Raw genomic sequence first — 19,371 nt, 5'->3', positions numbered from 1 at the left:
GCATCAGGTCTGTCTGAAATAGTCAGTGTGCTGGCAAATGGCACTTGGCAAGGCACACAGCAGAGACGGTAGGGTTCACAACAACAGTAGCATTAGCCTATTGTTTTTATAAATATAAAATATAGTTTATAATACAGTATGCATGTTTTCAGGGCCGCCACTACTAATCTTGGGGCCCGGAACTGACCCTCCCCCATACCCACACTCACCCGAACTGACCTTCACTCCGGGCACCTACTGCGTCCCCCGCACCCCTGCACCATTATTTACCTAGCTGCGGCATCGGTATTGTCTAGATCCCCTTCAGTTTTGACAATTTCCCCATCATTCCCTGGGTCCACGTATACCTGGAGGGGGAATATGAAAGTGTGCAAGCGTAACGAGCGACACCTACGTGAATTAAATATAGAATAAAAAACGTTGCGAGGGCACCTAACAACTTCCGCCCTCACTGAACATCACATCCTGTAATCAAAACTGAAGTGGGTCTAGTCTCTACCCTGCGGCATCCCACGTCTCCTCAGGAGCGCACACTGCAGTGCACAGTGCAGCCTGCGGAGCGCTGAGCCCCTCTGTGTCCTAGGCTCGGTGCTCTGCAGGCTGCACTGTGTATCATCCGTGCCTGGCTGGGGGGGCATCGGGGGGGTGAGGCGATGTGCGACTGAGGGAGTGGGGGGTGTCACTGTGGGCAGCTAGCCTGGCCCCTCCAGAGGCCAGGGCCTGGGACAGCTGTACCCACAGCACGCCCCTGTCGGCAGGCCTGCATGTTTTATACTTTCAGTGAAACCCAGCGCTGCTCTACAATTTTTCATTTGTATATATGTATATATTTTTCATATAGCTACTACATTGATTTGAGAGATTATTGTTTAATCATCTACTGTCTTGATGAAACGGAATGTTCCTAAAGCCTGCAGTAAAGCTATTCAAATTATAACATGTTTTGGGTTTCTTTGTACTGTAATATACACGAAAACTTATATTGGTATTTGATGGCTTTTAGACTATGCTAATAGTACAATGCCTGTGTACATGAACAAAGATTAATATTTTTATGTTTTTGCAGCCCCATGTGCCCCCGAAAATGTGTTCATACAGTTAGACTGTGTAACTAACACCGCAGCAGTCTCATGGAACATTAGTTTGAGCGCTAATAATTACACCTCCGTAGCTGTTGGGACAGATGGAGAACATCACATGTGCAATTCCACAGACACATCCTGTGACATCATTGGCTTATCATGTGGAATATCATATCTGGTAACTGTCACAGCAGCCAATGAAGTGAGCAGCAGTGAGCCAAGTCTCCCAGTAGAGCTACTTACTGGTAAGTTATTATCCGAAGCTTACCAGCAAAGCCACCACACATAAATACATTCTGTAGTATTGGGCTTTTCCACACTAAAGGATAAAACTCAGCTTTAGATAAATTTTTCTTTTTTCTTTTTTAAAGTAGATATTGCCATCTCCACACAGGGGGATATCCCCTGGAGCTTAGCCCTGATTGGGTGTCCCAGTGACTGATGTCACAACGGAATCCCTTCCAGTGGCAGCGGAGGATGAGAGCAGCCTGTGATAAGACACACAGGCCGATCTTTGTGTTCGGGGTTTGGGTTTCTCATTTTTTTATTTTTAACCCATTGGAAACTTTATCAGAGGAGGAGACAGATCTGTGGGGGAGCCTCTGGCAAGGTAAGTTTGTATGTGTGCGTGCATGAATGCGCATATGGATGGATGTAATAAAGTTGAACATGGTGTGTGTCTTTATTGTAATCTTGGTCATGCTGTGGAACTTCAAATCAATGAGCCCGGGGCTGGCATGCTGGGGGGGAACACTGTTTTTTTCTTCTTTTTTACACAGTCCCATTACTAAAAAATTGCACATTCACGTTACTAAAAACCCACACTTGTCTAAAAAAAAATCACACATTCCCATTCCTAAAATATCCCCAGGAATTGCAAGCGAATTCTGACTTTGTCTAAAAAATCGCACCCTATTACATTTGCAAATTTAAGCCTAAATCGCATATGTAACATGTGCAATATGGTGTGATTTTATTTTAGACACCTACAAAATCGCACAATATTACATTTCACCAAAACTGTTCTCTTCCTTCCCAGGGCCCTGCATCCCGCAGGATATCTCAGGCTATACTGACTGCCAGGTGAACAGTGCTGTTGTGTCCTGGAGCAGGACTGCTGGAGCTGTAAATTACACTGCACTGCTGTCCACACCAGAAGGAGAGGAACACACCTGTAACACCACATCTACCTCCTGTAACCTCTCAGGCCTGAGCTGCAGTGCCATCTACAATGTCAGTGTCAGAGCCTTCAGTGACAGGTGTCAAACTGACAGCAGCCATGTGTTCCAGCTGATTACAGGTATGTACTTTTATTGTCTGCTTAAATTGTGACTTAGTTGAGATTAAATAAATCATTGAGAGTACAATTCTATAGACATTTAGGTAAACCAGATATGTAATATAATTTTTCATTAATGTACTAATGTGAATGTGCAAGTAATTCCCAGGCTGTATGGTCAGCATGGCATATCTCCTCTGTTTATTTGCTCTTCATCTGTAACCCTGAAAATCAAAGTTACAGGACCATGGACAGTGGGGCAGATCTACAGTATTAAGGTTTATGGGTCATAGGGTCGACGGAACTTAGGTTGATAGTCATTAGGTTGACCACGACATGATGAAGGTCACTAGGACGACACATGAAATAGGTCGACATGCATTCGATCAACATTGTCATTAGGTCGACATAAGCATTCGGTTGACATGCAAAAGGTAGACATAAAAAGGTCATGTTTTTTTAGTGTATATGCCGACTTACGTCGACATGTACACATCATTGTACCATGTCCCCTCACATGGCTCCCTTTGCTTGCCATGCTTCCAGCACGGTACCCCGCTGTGCTCGGCACACTATTATGTTCTCACTCTGGGCCTTATTCTGGTCGGTGCGGACGGAGCCAAATATGCGGGCAGGACCGTGCGTCCTAAACCCCGCCTTTCGTACGGATCGCTCTTTCCGTCCGAATGCGGTAAGCCGCTGACCGCACGGAACACGAGTGGATTTCTCACGGATACACCTCCTCCATCTCTTGGAACCTCCCCCATCATTCGATGGTCACAGACCATCAAATGCAGGACCGAGTGTTACACCAGCTCCCGCAACCTCAGACCACACGGGCATTTCTCCGTGCAAAAGCAGGGATCTGGGCGGGCAGCTGACATCCGGCAATGTCATATGTCCGCCCCCTACACGTGCGTCACGGCCGCATTACCATACGTACGCCCTGCGTTTTCATGGGAATGCCCATGAAACGCGGGGTGTAAACATATGGTAATGAGCCCAAACAGCCCTTCACGCCCCTCTCCACCCCCTGTTCGTAGTGTACACATTTCATGCGGAATTTGGACGTGCGTTCCGTTCGCACATGCGCAGAGACGCCTCTGCACATGCGCAGACACAAAACATCGGCGGCACGAACGCACGCGGACATTACCGCACCAACCAGAATAAGGGCCTCTATGTCCACTTGGATAGTAAAGAATGAAAAATCACCTTCCTAAAAAAAATACATGAAATGTTGACCCTTTTCATGTTGACATTTTCCATGTAGTCATAATGCTTGTGTTGACCTAATGACAGTGTTTACCTTATGCATGTCGACCTATTTCATGTGTTGACCTATTGACTGTCGACATACAGTGGTTGACCTAATGACTGTCCACATAATGCTTGTAGACATATCGCATCCCGTATTAAGCCTTAACAAGAGATAAAGGACCATCAAATCAGCTTGTAACTGTCATATTACAGGCTGTATTTGAGAAATGACAGGAGCTGATTGGCTGGTCCTTTATCACTCTTTGTTGTTACCCTCCACTTTATCTCTTGTTAAGGCTTAATAAATTTGACCCACTATCATATGAATATATATATGGATACATACATTATATATATATATATATATATATATATTTATTTATTTATACAAGATAATGTCACATTGGGGACTGTTAGGAGGTGATCAAATTGATACTTTAACCTACCTCCTGAGGTGGACTCTAACCTACCTCTGGATAGGGAGTTGGACTTTAACCAATCTTCCTTTATCCCTTCTTCCTCAATTTGGTGGCCCCCCTTAGAGCTCCGTGAGTGTTAACCCTGTATATGCTGATCAGAAAAGAAGACCATCATGTATGCAAGGTACAACACTGGTTTATTGTTTACACATACAGCATATTTATACAGTATAGCATGCATGGGCTCGACAAGAGATGATTGGATGATACAGGGGTGTAGCAGGGAGGAGTTCCAGTTACTGTCTAGGGGATATATGTTATTATCATACAAGGACATGGGAGAACAGACAGTTTTTGTAGAAAACATATGAAATACATCTTACAGGAAATAACCTTGAGCAACGCAGCCTTGAGCAGCAGCAGACTGTCACAAAGCAGAATAGAAACTTGTAATTTTCCACTCACTATAAGGCATTTGAGACAAGATGGAGAACAGCATACAAAATGGTGCATAAATCCTTTCAATCCCCTCTTAGAATCATAATTTATTTAAATTATTTGATTCTCACGTGTGCTTTTCCTTTTAATACGCTGTTCCCTCACATATGTAGCATAGTCATCGGGTGTAGGGGTTTCAGAGGAAAGATCAATATACATAATAGCAACAGGTGTTGTGGTACCTAGATATTTGGAAACTATTCTCCTGCCTAGTGGAAAAATACAGTAAGCAACGATTATGATGAACAGAAGTACAGTAAGTGTAATGATACCTAGTTGAGTTAAGGCATGTTTCCAGTTGCTCATCCAGCCGAACCAAGCAGCCCAGGGGTCAGTGACACCTGAGTTTTCCTTGAGCTCTCGGGATAAGTCTTCTAATTTTTTAATGGCTAGTGTGACTTTGCCATTGGGACCTGTATTGTCAGGAATGAAGGTGCAACATCCTGCAACTGTGTTTATGTATACACATGTACCACCTTTCTCGGCCAAGATCATATCCAGGGCCATGCGATTCTGGAATGTCATCTGTGATGTGGCCTCCAGTTGTTCTGCAATACCTTTCAAGGCATCCTTTGTATCATTAACAAATCTCTGTTGATTATAATACATATAGTTTATCCATGCAACATTCTTATTGATTGTAACCTGGGGCAGCAGAGATTCAAAGCCAGTAGCCACTTCATCTCGGGCCTTGAACTCGTCTGGGACACCCCGGGGTACACCAATAGTATCAATGTATACGTGTGGGTCAAAGCTTTCCAGTGGGGTACTTCTCTTTTGTCTAGGGTGTGGGTCAGGTAGGGGTGAAGGTGTTTCAATGGCTGTTGGATAAAATATGGATAGGCATAATGATTTTTGAGAGAGCACATTCGCCTCTCCATACACTGTCAAGCTTTGCTCTAATTTTCATGTCCCCACAAATGAAATAAATGTCACCAAGGGATTTCTTCATGATGGGTAAGGTTACATACCTACGGATGGCACAGTAACCATCCGGGAATGTTTTCAGATCTACCCCCTTAGTGACATTAGAACAGTAACAAGTATAGTTGCCTGGATATATGGTGATTGTGTTACCTGGATTGGTGTTTTTTCCTAAGATGGGGTAGTTCTTCTTCCATAACTCACATTCATTATCTTTAGTTTTATTGCCAGTGTATAAGGTAAAAAAACATTCATCCTCTGATTCTGGTATGTTAAGGGGGACGGTACCAAGGTGGGGTCTGGACTTAGCACATACATAACAGTCAGTTCGGTTAGTCTGTCGTGCATTGTATTTCATCCATTCTAACCAAAAATTCACATCAGCTAAACCTGTCTCTATGGACATGGTGTCCTCATATGTGGGATTACTGATAGCAACCATATCTTTAAAGGTACTTATGTGTGGTTTGAATGGGGATAATGGCTGGGGCCTGGCGGGGGATGGTGGCTTACGGAGGGAAAGGTATTCCTGATTGTTAAACATATCTTTGAGATAGAATTGTTGTCTATCACTGGCATATCCACCTCCCCACCATACCCCTAGAACATACATTCCAGCATCACTGGGGCTGGGATTTTCAATATTTATAGTGCAATAATAGTCATATCTACCGTCATCCTTAGTGATAGTCATCCTAGAAAGTAATGGCTTACCATACTTGTCCTTTCGATCAATAGCCAAGGTGGGTTTGTATGCCCAGTCGATACCTGAATTCCACCCCACTGCTCCCCAATAATTGCAGTTATTTCCCCAATAATAATCATCTGTGACACAAATATATACATTTTTAGTCTGGCTGAGAGCTGATTTGGATGGCATGGACCACATGTTACTAGGTATGACCGTATCATAGTTTATTCGGTAAGTGGCCACGCGAGTGGTAGATGAATTGTACCAAAGGGTAAGCACATCATCCTGACTGGTAATATCCACTTCTGCGGTACAGAAATTATAAAGAACAAGAGCGAGTAAAGTCAGCAGAGCTAAGATAGGGGGAATCATTTCCTTCAAGGGTCCTCTCGGCCTCAGTAGGAATTCCGTTTTCCTCGATGTCTGGATCCCCTACCGGCAATTCTTCTCCTCGTAGGAGGTCAGAGTTATTAACTCCCGTTAGTACCTCACTGGTCCGGTCTGTGTCAATCTCAGGATCAGTGTCGACCTCTGTGTCGAAAGTAGTTGGAGTAGGGATTTTCTTCACTCTGGATGCGTGGATCCACGTTGGGTTGTCATCGGTGAGCACAGCAGTTCTTGTCACAGCGACCACCTCTGTCTCAGGACCGTAGGAGAAATCACCTGGATTCTTGTTGCGTGGAAGGACTTTAACCACAACTTTGTCTCCGACTTGGAATGGATGTGTAGGTTTCTGTGGATGACAAGGATTTTTAAGTACAACTTCATGTTCAATTTCGTCTAGTCTGTGTATTAAAGTCCTTACATATTCTTCTCTGATTACTTCTAAATCTCCTGCTTGTGTGACTAGTGGTTTCCTTGCCCAGGGGGTGGGGAAGGGGCGTCCCATTAGTATTTCAAAAGGGGAGTAACCTAGAGTCTTTTGTGGCGTCATTCTTATTTCAGCTAACACAATAGGAAGGACTTGCTTCCATTTTGTGAAGGTGCCCCCAGTAGCCTTTCTCAATTTATCCTTCAAAGTGCGGTTCATGCGTTCGACAATAGCTGAACTCTGTGGGTGGTACGGAATGTGGAATTTCCAATCTATTTGGAGGGCTTTAACTAGTTCCGCAGTGACTTTGGCAGTAAAAGCAGAACCTTTATCACTATTGATTTGTAGCGGGCATCCCCAGCGCGGAATGATCTCCTGCGTGAGAATGCGGGCTACAGTTTTTGCATCTTCGGACTTTGTTGGATATGCCTCCGGCCAGCGTGAGAACATATCAACTATGACCAAAGCGTATTCCTGTTTCCCTGTACCTGGTATATGGGTAAAATCAATCTGCAGGTGAGTAAACGGAGTGGTGGGGTATTCAAGATGTTGGTGTTTTGCTTTATTGGGATTGTTAGGGTTGTTTCTAAGACACACAATACATCTACTAACATATTGGGTGACAAGTTCTTTTGCATTTGTGATGTAAAAATCATTGGTGAGGAGCAGTGTTGTCGTGACTTTGCTGTGGTGACCTACTCCGTGATAGTGTGCTATGAACAGTGAGGCACTTGTTTGGGGGATACAGGGTTTCCCCTCTTTGCAGATTAATCCAGTCCGTGGATTCTTCTGCAGAATTGGGTATGTCCAATCTGATAAATCAGAGTTAGAGGCAGTTGCCTGTAATTCTGTAAGTAAGTATGTGTCTTCTAGTGACGGTGGTGACATTATAGTAAGTGTGAGGTTGTATGTGGATGTAGCAGCAGCTTGTTTTGCAGCAGTGTCAGCGAGGGCATTGCCCCGTGAGATATCATCTTTTCCACCAGTATGTGCTTTGCAATGGAGAATGGCAATGTGTGAGGGCAATGTGATTGCGTGCAATAAGTCAGCAATAAGTTGGGCATGTGAGATGCCTTTTCCATCAGCGCCTGTGAAACCTCGGCGCTGCCAAATCATGCCGTGGTCGTGAACAACGCCATAAGCAAATTTGGAGTCTGTGTAAATGTTGACAGGTTTTCCTGTGTACAAGTGACAAGCTCTGGTGAGAGCGATTAGCTCAGCAGCCTGTGCTGATTGCAGAGGAACTGCTTTTGCTTCAAGGACAGTTTGAGGAAGTTTAACTACTGCGTAGCCTGCCTGGTATGTTTTGTCATTTGGTCGACTGCAGGAGCCGTCGACAAAAATTATGTCGGCGTCGGGTATGGGTACAGCCGACATGTCACTTCTGGGTGAAGTTTCTGAGTCGATTGTCAGAGAACAGTCATGTGGGGGAGGTGCTTCGTCATCAGGTCCTTTTAAGCCTAAAAGGGCATTAAGTATGGGCACAGGTCCTTCTGTATTTGTAGCATATTTGATAACAAGTGATGGGTTACCTAGTAAGAGTACCTCGTAACCACTAAGTCTTTGGGCCGACATGTGTTGCGTATGTAAGCCTTTTAAGATGGACAGGACGTTGTGGGTAGTGTGAAGGATGGTGTTGTGTCCTAAAGTGAGTGTGGCAGCCATTTCAACAACCATTGCACAGGCAGCCAGCGCTCGAAGACAAGCTGGCATTCCTTGTACAGTGACCGGCATTACCTTTGAAAAGAATGCGACAGGGCGCATTTTGCCTCCATGACCTTGGGTGAGCACGCCCGCCACAGTTTTACAAGTGTCCCTTGCAAACAAATGAAATGGCAAAACATAGTTGGGGAGACCAAGCGCGGGACTTTTAACTAACATTGCTTTGAGCTTTTCATATGCAGAAAACATTTCATTTGACCATTGTATGACTTTGGGTTTGTCTTTGAGTGTGCACTGTCTCAAGATATTATCGTAATAGGAACAATCAGAAATCCACTGTCTGCAGTAGTTTACCATACCCAAGAAAGACAGCATATCCTTCTGGGTAGCTGGGGTGACCAGGCCCAGTACAGACTGTATGCGTTGTGGACTGATTTTCCTTTCTCCCTCAGAGAGCACAAAACCCAAGTAATTGACATGCTTTTGACACCATTGCATTTTTGTTCTGGACACTTTATGTCCACATTCACATAACCAGTTCAATAGTGATATACCATCTTCCCGGCTGGCCTCCTCCGTTGGACTACAGAGTAGCAGATCATCTGCATACTGTAGCAGGACTGAACCACAGGGGGGGTGCCAGGGTGCCAATGTGGCTTGGAGGACTATGCTATAGACCACTGGGGAGTCAATATAGCCTTGTGGTAAACGACACCAAGTCATTTGTTTACCTTCAAAAGAGAAGGCAAAAAGTAATTGGGTCTCTGCATCTATTGGAATGCTGAAAAATGCATTTTTCAGATCTACAACTGTGAAAAATGCTGCGTCTGCAGGGATGGCTGAAATGAGTGTGTTAATGTCTGGCACTATTGGTGCAATTGGGACTATGAGGTCATTTACCTTCCTCAAGTCCTGTACAAATCTAATACTTCCATCAGCCTTAGCGACCGGGTTGATGGGTGTGCAGTATGGTGAGATCACATATCTCAGTATGCCTTCTTCTAAAAACTCCTGTATCATTGGTCTAAGACCGTCAATTTTCTCTGATGATAAAGGGTATTGTTTGCTGTACACGTGACTAGAGTCTGGCTTGAGTTTGGCTTTGTATGGTGTACAGGGTATGAGGCCTGTGTCATAGGGACCCTTGGCCCAAATTTCTGCATTGATTTTGTCAATTGAGGTATCAAGTGAATCTTGGGACATTAGGAAGTGTGGTGAAGTGACGTGAAGTCCACTTCCTTTGGGTGAGGGTGTAATGGAGATGTGGAATTTGTTGAAAAGATCCCTTCCCAACAAGTTGACAGGGCATTCTGAAATAACCCTGAACTGATGTTCTCCTAAGTAATGTCCGTTCATGGACTGTATGGTCAGTTCGTCAGTCAGATAAGTGTCAGTGGGTATCCCATTGATTCCCATTGAAGGAGTAGTCTTTTGCAATTCACCATCATAGTGTAATGAACACAGGACACTGGTTGTGGCACCGCTATCTACCAAAAAGGGTAGCTTCTTTCCATTAACATATAAAGTGATAAGGGGTGCGTCTTCCCAGTGTGTGGTGAATTGTACAAAAGATAGGACACCCTCCTTCGGGCCCCGTCACAAGGTGGGGTCGGACCAATCAACTCTAAAACGTACATGTTCTTGGACGGGTGTGGGGCCACGTGCTGCTCTGGGTGGCCCTTGTGTGAAAGATGGTTGCTGAGACCTGTGTGTGCCTGGTGGAGGTCGATATGGTTGTTGTGGTCTTTGGGGTGGGAATGGGCATTCCCTAGCCCAGTGTGTGTCTTGGCCACAATTGTAACATGTTGTGTCTTTTGCTATTGTGCCAGTGTTATTATCTCTGTTGTAAAGAGGGGCCCGATGGTGTTGGTGTGGTGGGCCTTGTGGTGGTCTGAAGGGTTTCCTTTGACCATATTGGGGTGCCCTACTCTGTCTATTTGATGGGCCCCTGTTGTCTTGTTGATAACTGTGTGTTGTGACAATTGTCTTTTTCATGTCAAAACATCCAGCTGCCTCCTTTTCATACAAATGGGTCTCAAATTCTTGGAGGGTGTCTGAAGTCCAGGAAGAGATACTTTGTTTAACTGGCGTGGAAATGGAGGGGTGTAGGTTATTGATAAAGGTGGAAATGAGTAAGGGGAATATTTCAAGAAATAGTCCCGCTTCCTCAGTCCAGCATCTTTTAAATCTCTTCCAAAATTCAGTGACTGATTCAGTGGGTTTTTGTTTACACGCCACTGCGACAGGCAATGAGGACCTCATTTTGAAGATCTTGGTCATCCCTGCTTCTATTTCTGTCCACATTGTGGCTATTGCGTCTGAATTATTTAAGGGGTAGTTTGCTGTTCCTACCGTGGTTGTAATGTTTTTGAAACTTTTGATCTTATCCCAATCCCACGCATGGTGATGGTCGATTACATTATCGACAATCAGTTTTATGTCATCATGGGTGTAATTTCTGCCTACACATGCTTTCTTCAGATAGGCAATGGTTCCTGCCGCGGTTACAGAGGGTTTTGGGCAGTGTTTAATGATCCTATTTAGGTCTTCTATGTCAATTGGTTTAACAAGTAATTGGTCACCAATTGTCATGAAGGGACAGTATTGAGTTGTTGTGCCATCATAGGTGGCACCAGATTTTGTTGTCTTCGGGCCAAGTTCTGTAGTAACTAATGATTTGTCTGCTGATACTCTGGTGCTTTTTGCTAAAGGTCCTTTCTCTTCTCCCTCTAACAAAGGCATATCCTCGGTATTAGTTTCCTTTTTATCATCTAATTTAAGATCTGGTTTGGGTGGAGGTGCGGTAGGATGTAGAACATGGTGACCCACGGCCATCAGTTCTGTATCCGTGAGGGAAGGGTATACTGGACTGTAAGGTGGAGGTGAAAGGACTTTAAGTTCCTTATTGATACGAGTCTCCTCTATTTTATGGAGTTTTGCAGTGACGTCTCTAATTTTCTTTTGTTTCTTTGTCAAATTGGTGTCATGCCAGAAAGGTGCAATAATAAGCCATTGTTCACCTCCTGCACGCATGTATTTCATATCCCAGGTGGGATCTCCTGTATACCAGGGGAAGGCTTCTTTGTCCCCAAGACAAAGACCTTTTATCATTTGCATAAAGAAAGGATAATTAGAGCCGTCTCTAGGGAAGGGGTTGGGACTACATTTTTCCGACCAACCTGCCAGGTTATCTACCCAGGGGTCAATTAGGAAATAGTCTGTAGAAGAATTACGGGCTACATATTCCTTACAAGTTTCATTGGGTAAGGGTGGTGGATAGGAAATTATTTTATTTTTACTAATTTTTGAACCCATGTTTAGTTTATGTCCTTTTATGTTTGTGTGAGAACTTTCTCCACCTTTTAATTTGTTCCTGATGTTCAGGGTTTTGACTAAAGTCAAGGAAATAGAGTAGTTGTCTACCTTCAGGTAACTTGTGGATCTGGTCTAAAGTTTCAGGACAGATAATAGGATATGTGAAAAGGTTAATTGGTATATCTGTTAAGAAAAATGGGTATGTCTGATCAATGTATTTTTCAATAAGTCCTGTATCCAAATGACAACCCAATATAATAACGGATTCTAAAACGGTGCCATTAGATGATGTCTTTGTTGTGAGTTTAAATCTTGTGGGTTCTCTAATGACAGATGTCAATTTGGGCCAATAATCGTCTCTGTCGGGGTTATGGTACCAGAGGACGATACTACATTTACAATTTAAACAAGTACCTATGTATGGATGTCTGGGGTGTGACATAGACGTAGATGAAGTATGAGAATGGATGAAATATGAGAGCGTGAAAAATTCTTAGTATCCAGACCAGGGGCGCCGTTTCAGTAAGGCAGGAGTGTACCTACAGCAACAGACTGAAAGGGTTGGTCTTTATCTGAATACTGTGTGAATTATGTATTCACTTTATACATCTCATAAAAATTAATGTTTATGATTGGTTAGTTATAACCACAGACTGTCTACGTGACAGTGGATAGAGTCAAGTGGTTTTATCCTGAAAACTGCATATGAAGCCTCACGTTGCGTTACCCCAAAGAGAGGGGAGCATATAGTCCGCAAGTCTGTTGGCATACAGTAATCAATGAGACAAGAGAGAGAAAGAGTTAGTGTGCGTCAACTTACCAACCGCACAAGATGTACAAGTTAAATACATATATCGCATGTGTGTTCACTTACCAACCACACAAGGATATTACACGTAATACAACTTATACTGTAAAAAAAAAGGATAGTAAGAAATGGCCATATAGAAAAAAGGGCGATCAAATTGAGGTGACTAATGAGCGGACCCCTTAGGTCACTCTTTATATATAGTACCAGATCACTGATCTGCGTGTGCACACTATAAAACAACCAGCTGAAACTTTACTACTTTTGAAGTAAAGGTCTATACGGATTCAGGATTCGATATGTCCGTGATCCGAGAACAGGCAACAGACCACGTATGGGTGTCAACAGTTCAACGGGAACGAAGATCGAAATCCCGGGACGGGCCCCCAGCTGTTAGGAGGTGATCAAATTGATACTTTAACCTACCTCCTGAGGTGGACTCTAACCTACCTCTGGATAGAGAGTTGGACTTTAACCAATCTTCCTTTATCCCTTCTTCCTCAATTTGGTGGCCCCCCTTAGAGCTCCGTGAGTGTTAACCCTGTATATGCTGATCAGAAAAGAAGACCATCATGTATGCAAGGTACAACACTGGTTTATTGTTTACACATACAGCATATTTATACAGTATAGCATGCATGGGCTCGACAAGAGATGATTGGATGATACAGGGGTGTAGCAGGGAGGAGTTCCAGTTACTGTCTAGGGGATATATGTTATTATCATACAAGGACATGGGAGAACAGACAATTTTTGTAGAAAACATATGAAATACATCTTACAGGAAATAACCTTGAGCAACGCAGCCTTGAGCAGCAGCAGACTGTCACAAAGCAGAATAGAAACTTGTAATTTTCCACTCACTATAAGGCATTTGAGACAAGATGGAGAACAGCATACAAAATGGTGCATAAATCCTTTCAGGGACTGACAAAGAAAATGTGACTTTGGGCCATATTCAATGAGAAAAATTCGCCGTGCATGGCGAGAGATTTTTTCTCTCGCCATGCACTCGCCCTGTTCCGGAGGGCTCGCTGCCACTCCTGCTCCCACTATTCAATGTGGTTAAGACACGCCGCCACTCGCGGCGAGTCTTAACCCCTGAAGCATACGAGCGTCCGTGGCAGGGAGCTGGCAGGGAGCCGGGAGACCGTGGCAGCCAGGGAGATTAAAGTCTCCCTGGCTGCCCCAGAACATATGTGGAGGGGAGGAGGGCTCCCCGGGACCCAGGCAGCACAAGCTGCCCCCCCCTATAGCCAGCGGGGGACCCAGTATTCACTGCACCCGATCGTGCATATGTAATGATCGGGTGCAGTGAATATATGAATATCTAATGAGCGGCTCGAGAGCTCCGGACCCCTGCTTTTTTTTTTATTAAATATATTTATTGCTGATTTTGGCAAATTGTAATAATGTTTCCTGAATTCACCTACAGCTCCCTGTGCTCCTGGTGATGTCCATACAGAGATAGACTGCACTACAAACTCTCTAGCTGTTTCCTGGAATCAAGCGACTGCTTTTGAGAGTTTCACATCCTATCTCATTGAACCTTATGGCAGGAACAGAACTTGTAACTCTGGACAATCAAACTGCACGTTTCCCAGTCTCCCATGTGGACATGAATTTATTGTTACTGTGTCAGCTGCTAACAGTTGGTGTGAAGGACCAATGAGCCAAGCTGTAATCATCTGGACTGGTAAATAAAGGATATTTTCTTGCTGTCTGGAGATGTACTAAGATATGCAGTAGGGGTAGATGTAATAAGCTTTGGAGAGTGATAATGTGGAGAGAGATAATGTACAAGCCATTCAGCCATGCTACAGGCTGTGTTTGAAAAATGAAAGAAGCCAATTGATTGGAAGTTTATCACACTCCACTTAATATTTTGGAACAAAACAGGACAAATGATAAATCAGTGAGGTCATCAATGATAAAATAATTTTTTTAAGGCCTTGTAAGAAGCCTAAAATACAGCTTACCATGACGTTTGCATGCACAGCTCACAATATCCTATACTATAATGATCTGATCTTGTAATATGATGTAAAATTCCCTTCATTGTTCTGTCCACAGCCCCCTGCGTTCCAGTGAGTGTGAACACAGCCCAGGACTGCGTTACTAACTCCTCACTGATATCCTGGAGCCTTTCCCAAGGGGCATTGAGTTACATCCCGTCACTGATCGGATCACAAGGAGAGAGATACAACTGCACAAGTCAGGATACATCCTGCTGGATACGAGATGTCCCATGTGGGGAGTCATATACTGTAGGGATGTCAGCACAGAATGACATCTGCATCAGTGTAGAGCACACCGTCGCTGTGCTGGAGACATGTAAGACACTGTACCTTTCATTTTATTGTAGATTATTTTATCTGTGCTGTAAATATTGAATATGGCAGAAATTATATGCTTTAAAAAGTGAGACCTGACCTCTATGAGGCATTCTAAAAATGTCCTGTCCATGCTATTTAAGGGCTGCTAACAATTGGAAAATCTGTAATTCTTAGAAATATTGCAGAAGTAGCAATTTTTCAGTGACTTTGCTACAGGGACTTAGAGCAGCTATTTTTTAAGGGCAAAACCAGGTTGCCATCAAAAAGTTACTATAAAAAGTTACAGTTGGCCTCGTTATTTCATGATCTTTGAAAAAGCATTGTTCGAAATTTACATGGTTATGGTATAGCGGGCCGACCGGGGGAAGATTGACCATGTTATGACCCTGCTGAGTTAGATGGCTAAATATAATCGGCAGCCGCTATAGTGGCAGTAACGCTAGTTAGACGCCAGCGGGTGATCGGTGGGACCATGGTCAACGTTCACATGGTCGACAGACTTGAGAAAGTAGTTTTTAATTATACCTCTGAAACATTGCAGCACATACTCTAGCATCCTGCTGACCTTCTGTATGGTGGGGGTAAAAGAACCATAGTAAATGTATTTGCAAAGCCGGAAATCTTAGTAAATGCAATTACTATAATTTTTGGCTTTTCCACTATACTTTACATGTTTTCCGTCTTTTTCAATGCTTTTACTATGATTTCTGGCTTTTCTAATACACTTTACTTGGTTTCTGGCTTTTTCAATGCATTTACTATGTTTCCCATTTTACCCTCTGTAGCAGATTATTTTCAAAAAGACCTATGAGTTGGTATGTATCTCGCTTCCATGCGGAGCTCTGTTCTATTTGCCGTTATTACTGGTTAGTCAGTCACACTAGATCAGTGCTGTTCCTTTGGTTTGTGTAGTGGACGAGTCCTTATGATGAAAATTATGCAATCAGTTTAATTAAAATCTGTTACCTTTGATTTACTTAATAGTAAAACATTTGTCAAAAAACTATATTTTACCTTTTTTTTAGGTCCCTGTGCCCCCCAAAACCTGTCTGTATTTTATCCCTGTGACTCTAATGTGGTTAAGCTGCAGTGGATGGCTTCCTCAGGCAGTGTATATTATGAATCTAGTGTAATATCATCTGGCGGAGAGATATATACATGTAGCACAACTAATACAACATGTGACATTGGAGGACTGGAGTGTGGAGAGATCTATAATGTGACTGTCACAGCCTTCAATGCTCAGCAGACTAACATCAGCCTAAAGGAGGTGACATTCCAAACAGGTAAAAGTGAACATGGGAACCATAAAAATACTAAATGTGCAAGTAATGATCAGAGTTTGTAATTACTGCTTGAATATTCCCACAATATGTTTTCATGGTTGATACATTTAATCACTTCAGAAGAAATTAAGGGTAGCTTTCTCTATTAGCTGAAAATCAGAGTAAATGGCAAGTAAACTTTTGTTCTCAGGCACATTCATTCTTAAAAACACATCTTTCTTTGTCAGGTTATGACTGATTTGTTTTATACCACTGGAAACCATTTGAGCAGTGATTTGCAACCTTTTAACTTTGGGGATCACAAAATAAGATTTTAAAATTGCCAAGGCACACCATGAGCTCTCCACAGGGCAAAACATATTGGCCCCCACAGGAAAACACTAAACTTATTGGCCCCTATATAAAAAAACAATCACACTGGTCCCCACAGGTAACAAAAATAAAATACATTGGCCCTTTACATTAAAAGAAGAGACCAGTAAATAACAGTTGAACTGGCGGTGGCTGTAAACTGGTTTGGGCATCTCTAGATTTTGGGCCGCATTTGAAAACAGCTCTAGGCACGCTGGTGTGCCACGGCTCAGTGGTTTAAAAACACTGCATTAGAAGGAGTGGAAAGAATGGGGGGGGGGTACGTGTCTGAGAGCGCTGTATTTAGCTGCTGCTCTAGAGGGAATTGTGGAAGCCCTCTAAGTAAGCAAAATAGACAAAAAAGGATTTTGAGCAGCGCTGGGTTTCACTGAGAGAATTGCAACTGTAAAATTAAACAATTTATTGTGTGGACATATACATACAAAATATAAAACAATATTAAATGAAAAAAATAAAAATGGGTAATGGATAATTAAAAAGGGGTCAAGGTTGCAACCAATTATTCTTGCATGATGGGAGGAAAAGGAGAAATTCTCCACAATATATCTGGTCTCTGAGAAGGCCTTTGGGATCTCCAATTATTTAGTGGTGGAGATAGTTCATCACATGAATATGGAGTACAAATAATTATCGCAATGAATTTGGAGTATGGATGGTGAATAAGTTCCGGAATATTACCCAGCTTGATAAATCAGCTTCCGTGGTGAATCAATTAGCAATCCGTCTGGAATGGTCCACAGTGGGCGAATGGCACTTCGCTTGGCAAAAAGGTGGAGACGGCAGGGTCCTGTATTATGGATGGAATGCTGGTCCGGAGCTAAGATGAAGAAATGGCTCAACGGGTTTCGGCACCAGACTGGTACCTTCCTCGGGAGCAGTGTATTGCAATACACTGTATATACACTACTCCTGAGGAAGGTACCAGTCTGGTGCCGAAACGCACTTTGTATTAGTAAATATGACAATAAAATAGAGTTGTTCTACGCAATTCTTTATATTTTAACATATTTATAAGTCATAAATCAACATTAAAATGCTGACCAAATATCCAGTACATATAGATTTGAAAAAATATATGCATTATTATCATTATTATTATTATTAATAATAATAATAATAATAATAATATATAAGGAATTAATAAATACATTTAACAGTTATGAATGACTATAATGAAAGAGAAATATTTAAGCCCTGGTAGTTTAATAATAAACTGATAATCATCTATACACAGTATACATGTCCGTGAGTCTCCAAAACACTGCCATCTGCTGGCAGAGAGTGAAACTACATCTCTTTCTCACACATGCACAAACACGGAAGGTAGCAGACTAGCTGTTGAAGTTTTTGCAGGCTTACTAGTGTCAAATATATTCATCTTGCTCATTAATAAACCAGTGAGCAATAGAATGAGGTAGGTTTATGCATGCACATGACTACAGAGCTCGGGTTTATCTTTTTTATTTATGTACCCCCTGATAATGACATATGTTTATCAATTCCCCTTATTGTGTGTCATTTTTTCCCTAGTATCCAACTACCACAGATTTATTCCATGCAACCTGCTGTATTACAATTAAATATAAAACATTTTCCTTCTATAGTTTGCTAATATTTAAACCATTATTTTGAGTTTAATCTAAGAACCTGAGAATCTATCTGGGTTACCCTTTGGATATTATGTAGTGTATATTAAGGATCCGGCCTCAAAGCAACAACTTTTACCGCATGAACAACTAAAAGTGATATTAAGTTACTATATTTCGCAATTTCAGCTCCATGTATTCCTACAAATGTGATGTCAGAGCTACATTGTGGAACCAGCGTTGGATCATTAAGGTGGGACGTGGCACAAGGAGCTACAACGTATTCTGCACTTGTGACTGGGATAAATGGATGGAGTGGAATGTGCATCTCAGACAACACATCTTGTGACATCAGTGACCTTGAGTGTGGACAAGTGTATACTGTAGTTATCACAGCGTCTAACGCCCACTGCAACACCATAGGTAGTCCTACCGAAATCTATACAGGTAAAAAGGATTAAAGGTGCCATCTATAACACAAGCACATTTTGTCCATTACCTGACCATTTCTATTTCAGATATAACTGGTCATGTAATTAGATACCACTGTGTATCTAACAGTTACATACAATGTAAGCTATAGTAATATCCGCATAATTTGAACATGTATGTAATATTCAGCATATACCACATCTGCGAAATGTGCAAAACACAGCAACTCTGCAAAGAAGAACCATACGTCCCTAAATGATGCCAGTTTACAGGTCTTCTTCTAAAATATTGTTTGAAATTTAAATGTGGGGGGACACGGTATCTGGTAATACAGGTCTATAAATTGCAGTGAACGGAAATGGATGATGTACATCAAATTACAGATGGAGCCTTCTCTGGATATCCTTCTTTGGATATCTTTCTCTGGAGAGCCATGGCTCACCAAGGCCTATTGTTCTCAGCTGCAATACAATACATAGAACAATACAGTAGGGGTTAGCAGAGGATTAAGTCCGACAGCTCTGGCTCACGTAATCCTATTACAGGGCTAGATGAGGATGGCTCTATCTGTAGGTTGAAGTAGGAATAGACAGACGAGGAGAAGCCTCTA

General features: G+C 42.6%; 1 protein-coding gene and 1 long non-coding RNA gene across 2 annotated transcripts in view; both read left to right on the top strand.

Moving 5' to 3' along the window:
• The first annotated feature begins 1,277 nt into the window (after nt 1–1,277).
• LOC146027054 (uncharacterized) lies at nt 1,278–14,225 on the top strand. The gene is made up of 3 exons (XR_014454645.1): nt 1,278–1,327; nt 2,122–2,382; nt 14,185–14,225. It is a non-coding gene; the product is annotated as an uncharacterized LOC146027054 (long non-coding RNA).
• Nucleotides 14,226–15,022: 797 nt separating this feature from the next.
• The window catches only part of LOC146027254 (fibronectin type III domain-containing protein 7-like), a 41,883-nt gene continuing 37,534 nt past the window's right edge, over nt 15,023–19,371 (top strand). Inside the window, exons 1-3 of the mRNA XM_083158196.1 lie at nt 15,023–15,083; nt 16,111–16,371; nt 18,519–18,776. Coding sequence (XP_083014322.1) covers nt 15,023–15,083; nt 16,111–16,371; nt 18,519–18,776 — 580 coding nt within the window. The remainder of the gene's footprint in view (nt 15,084–16,110; nt 16,372–18,518; nt 18,777–19,371) is intronic.

This window comes from Crinia signifera, chromosome 8 (assembly GCF_055691185.1).
Source record: "Crinia signifera chromosome 8, ASM5569118v1, whole genome shotgun sequence".
Lineage (NCBI taxonomy): Eukaryota > Metazoa > Chordata > Amphibia > Anura > Myobatrachidae > Crinia > Crinia signifera.
This window is presented reverse-complemented; position numbering and strand designations above follow the sequence as displayed.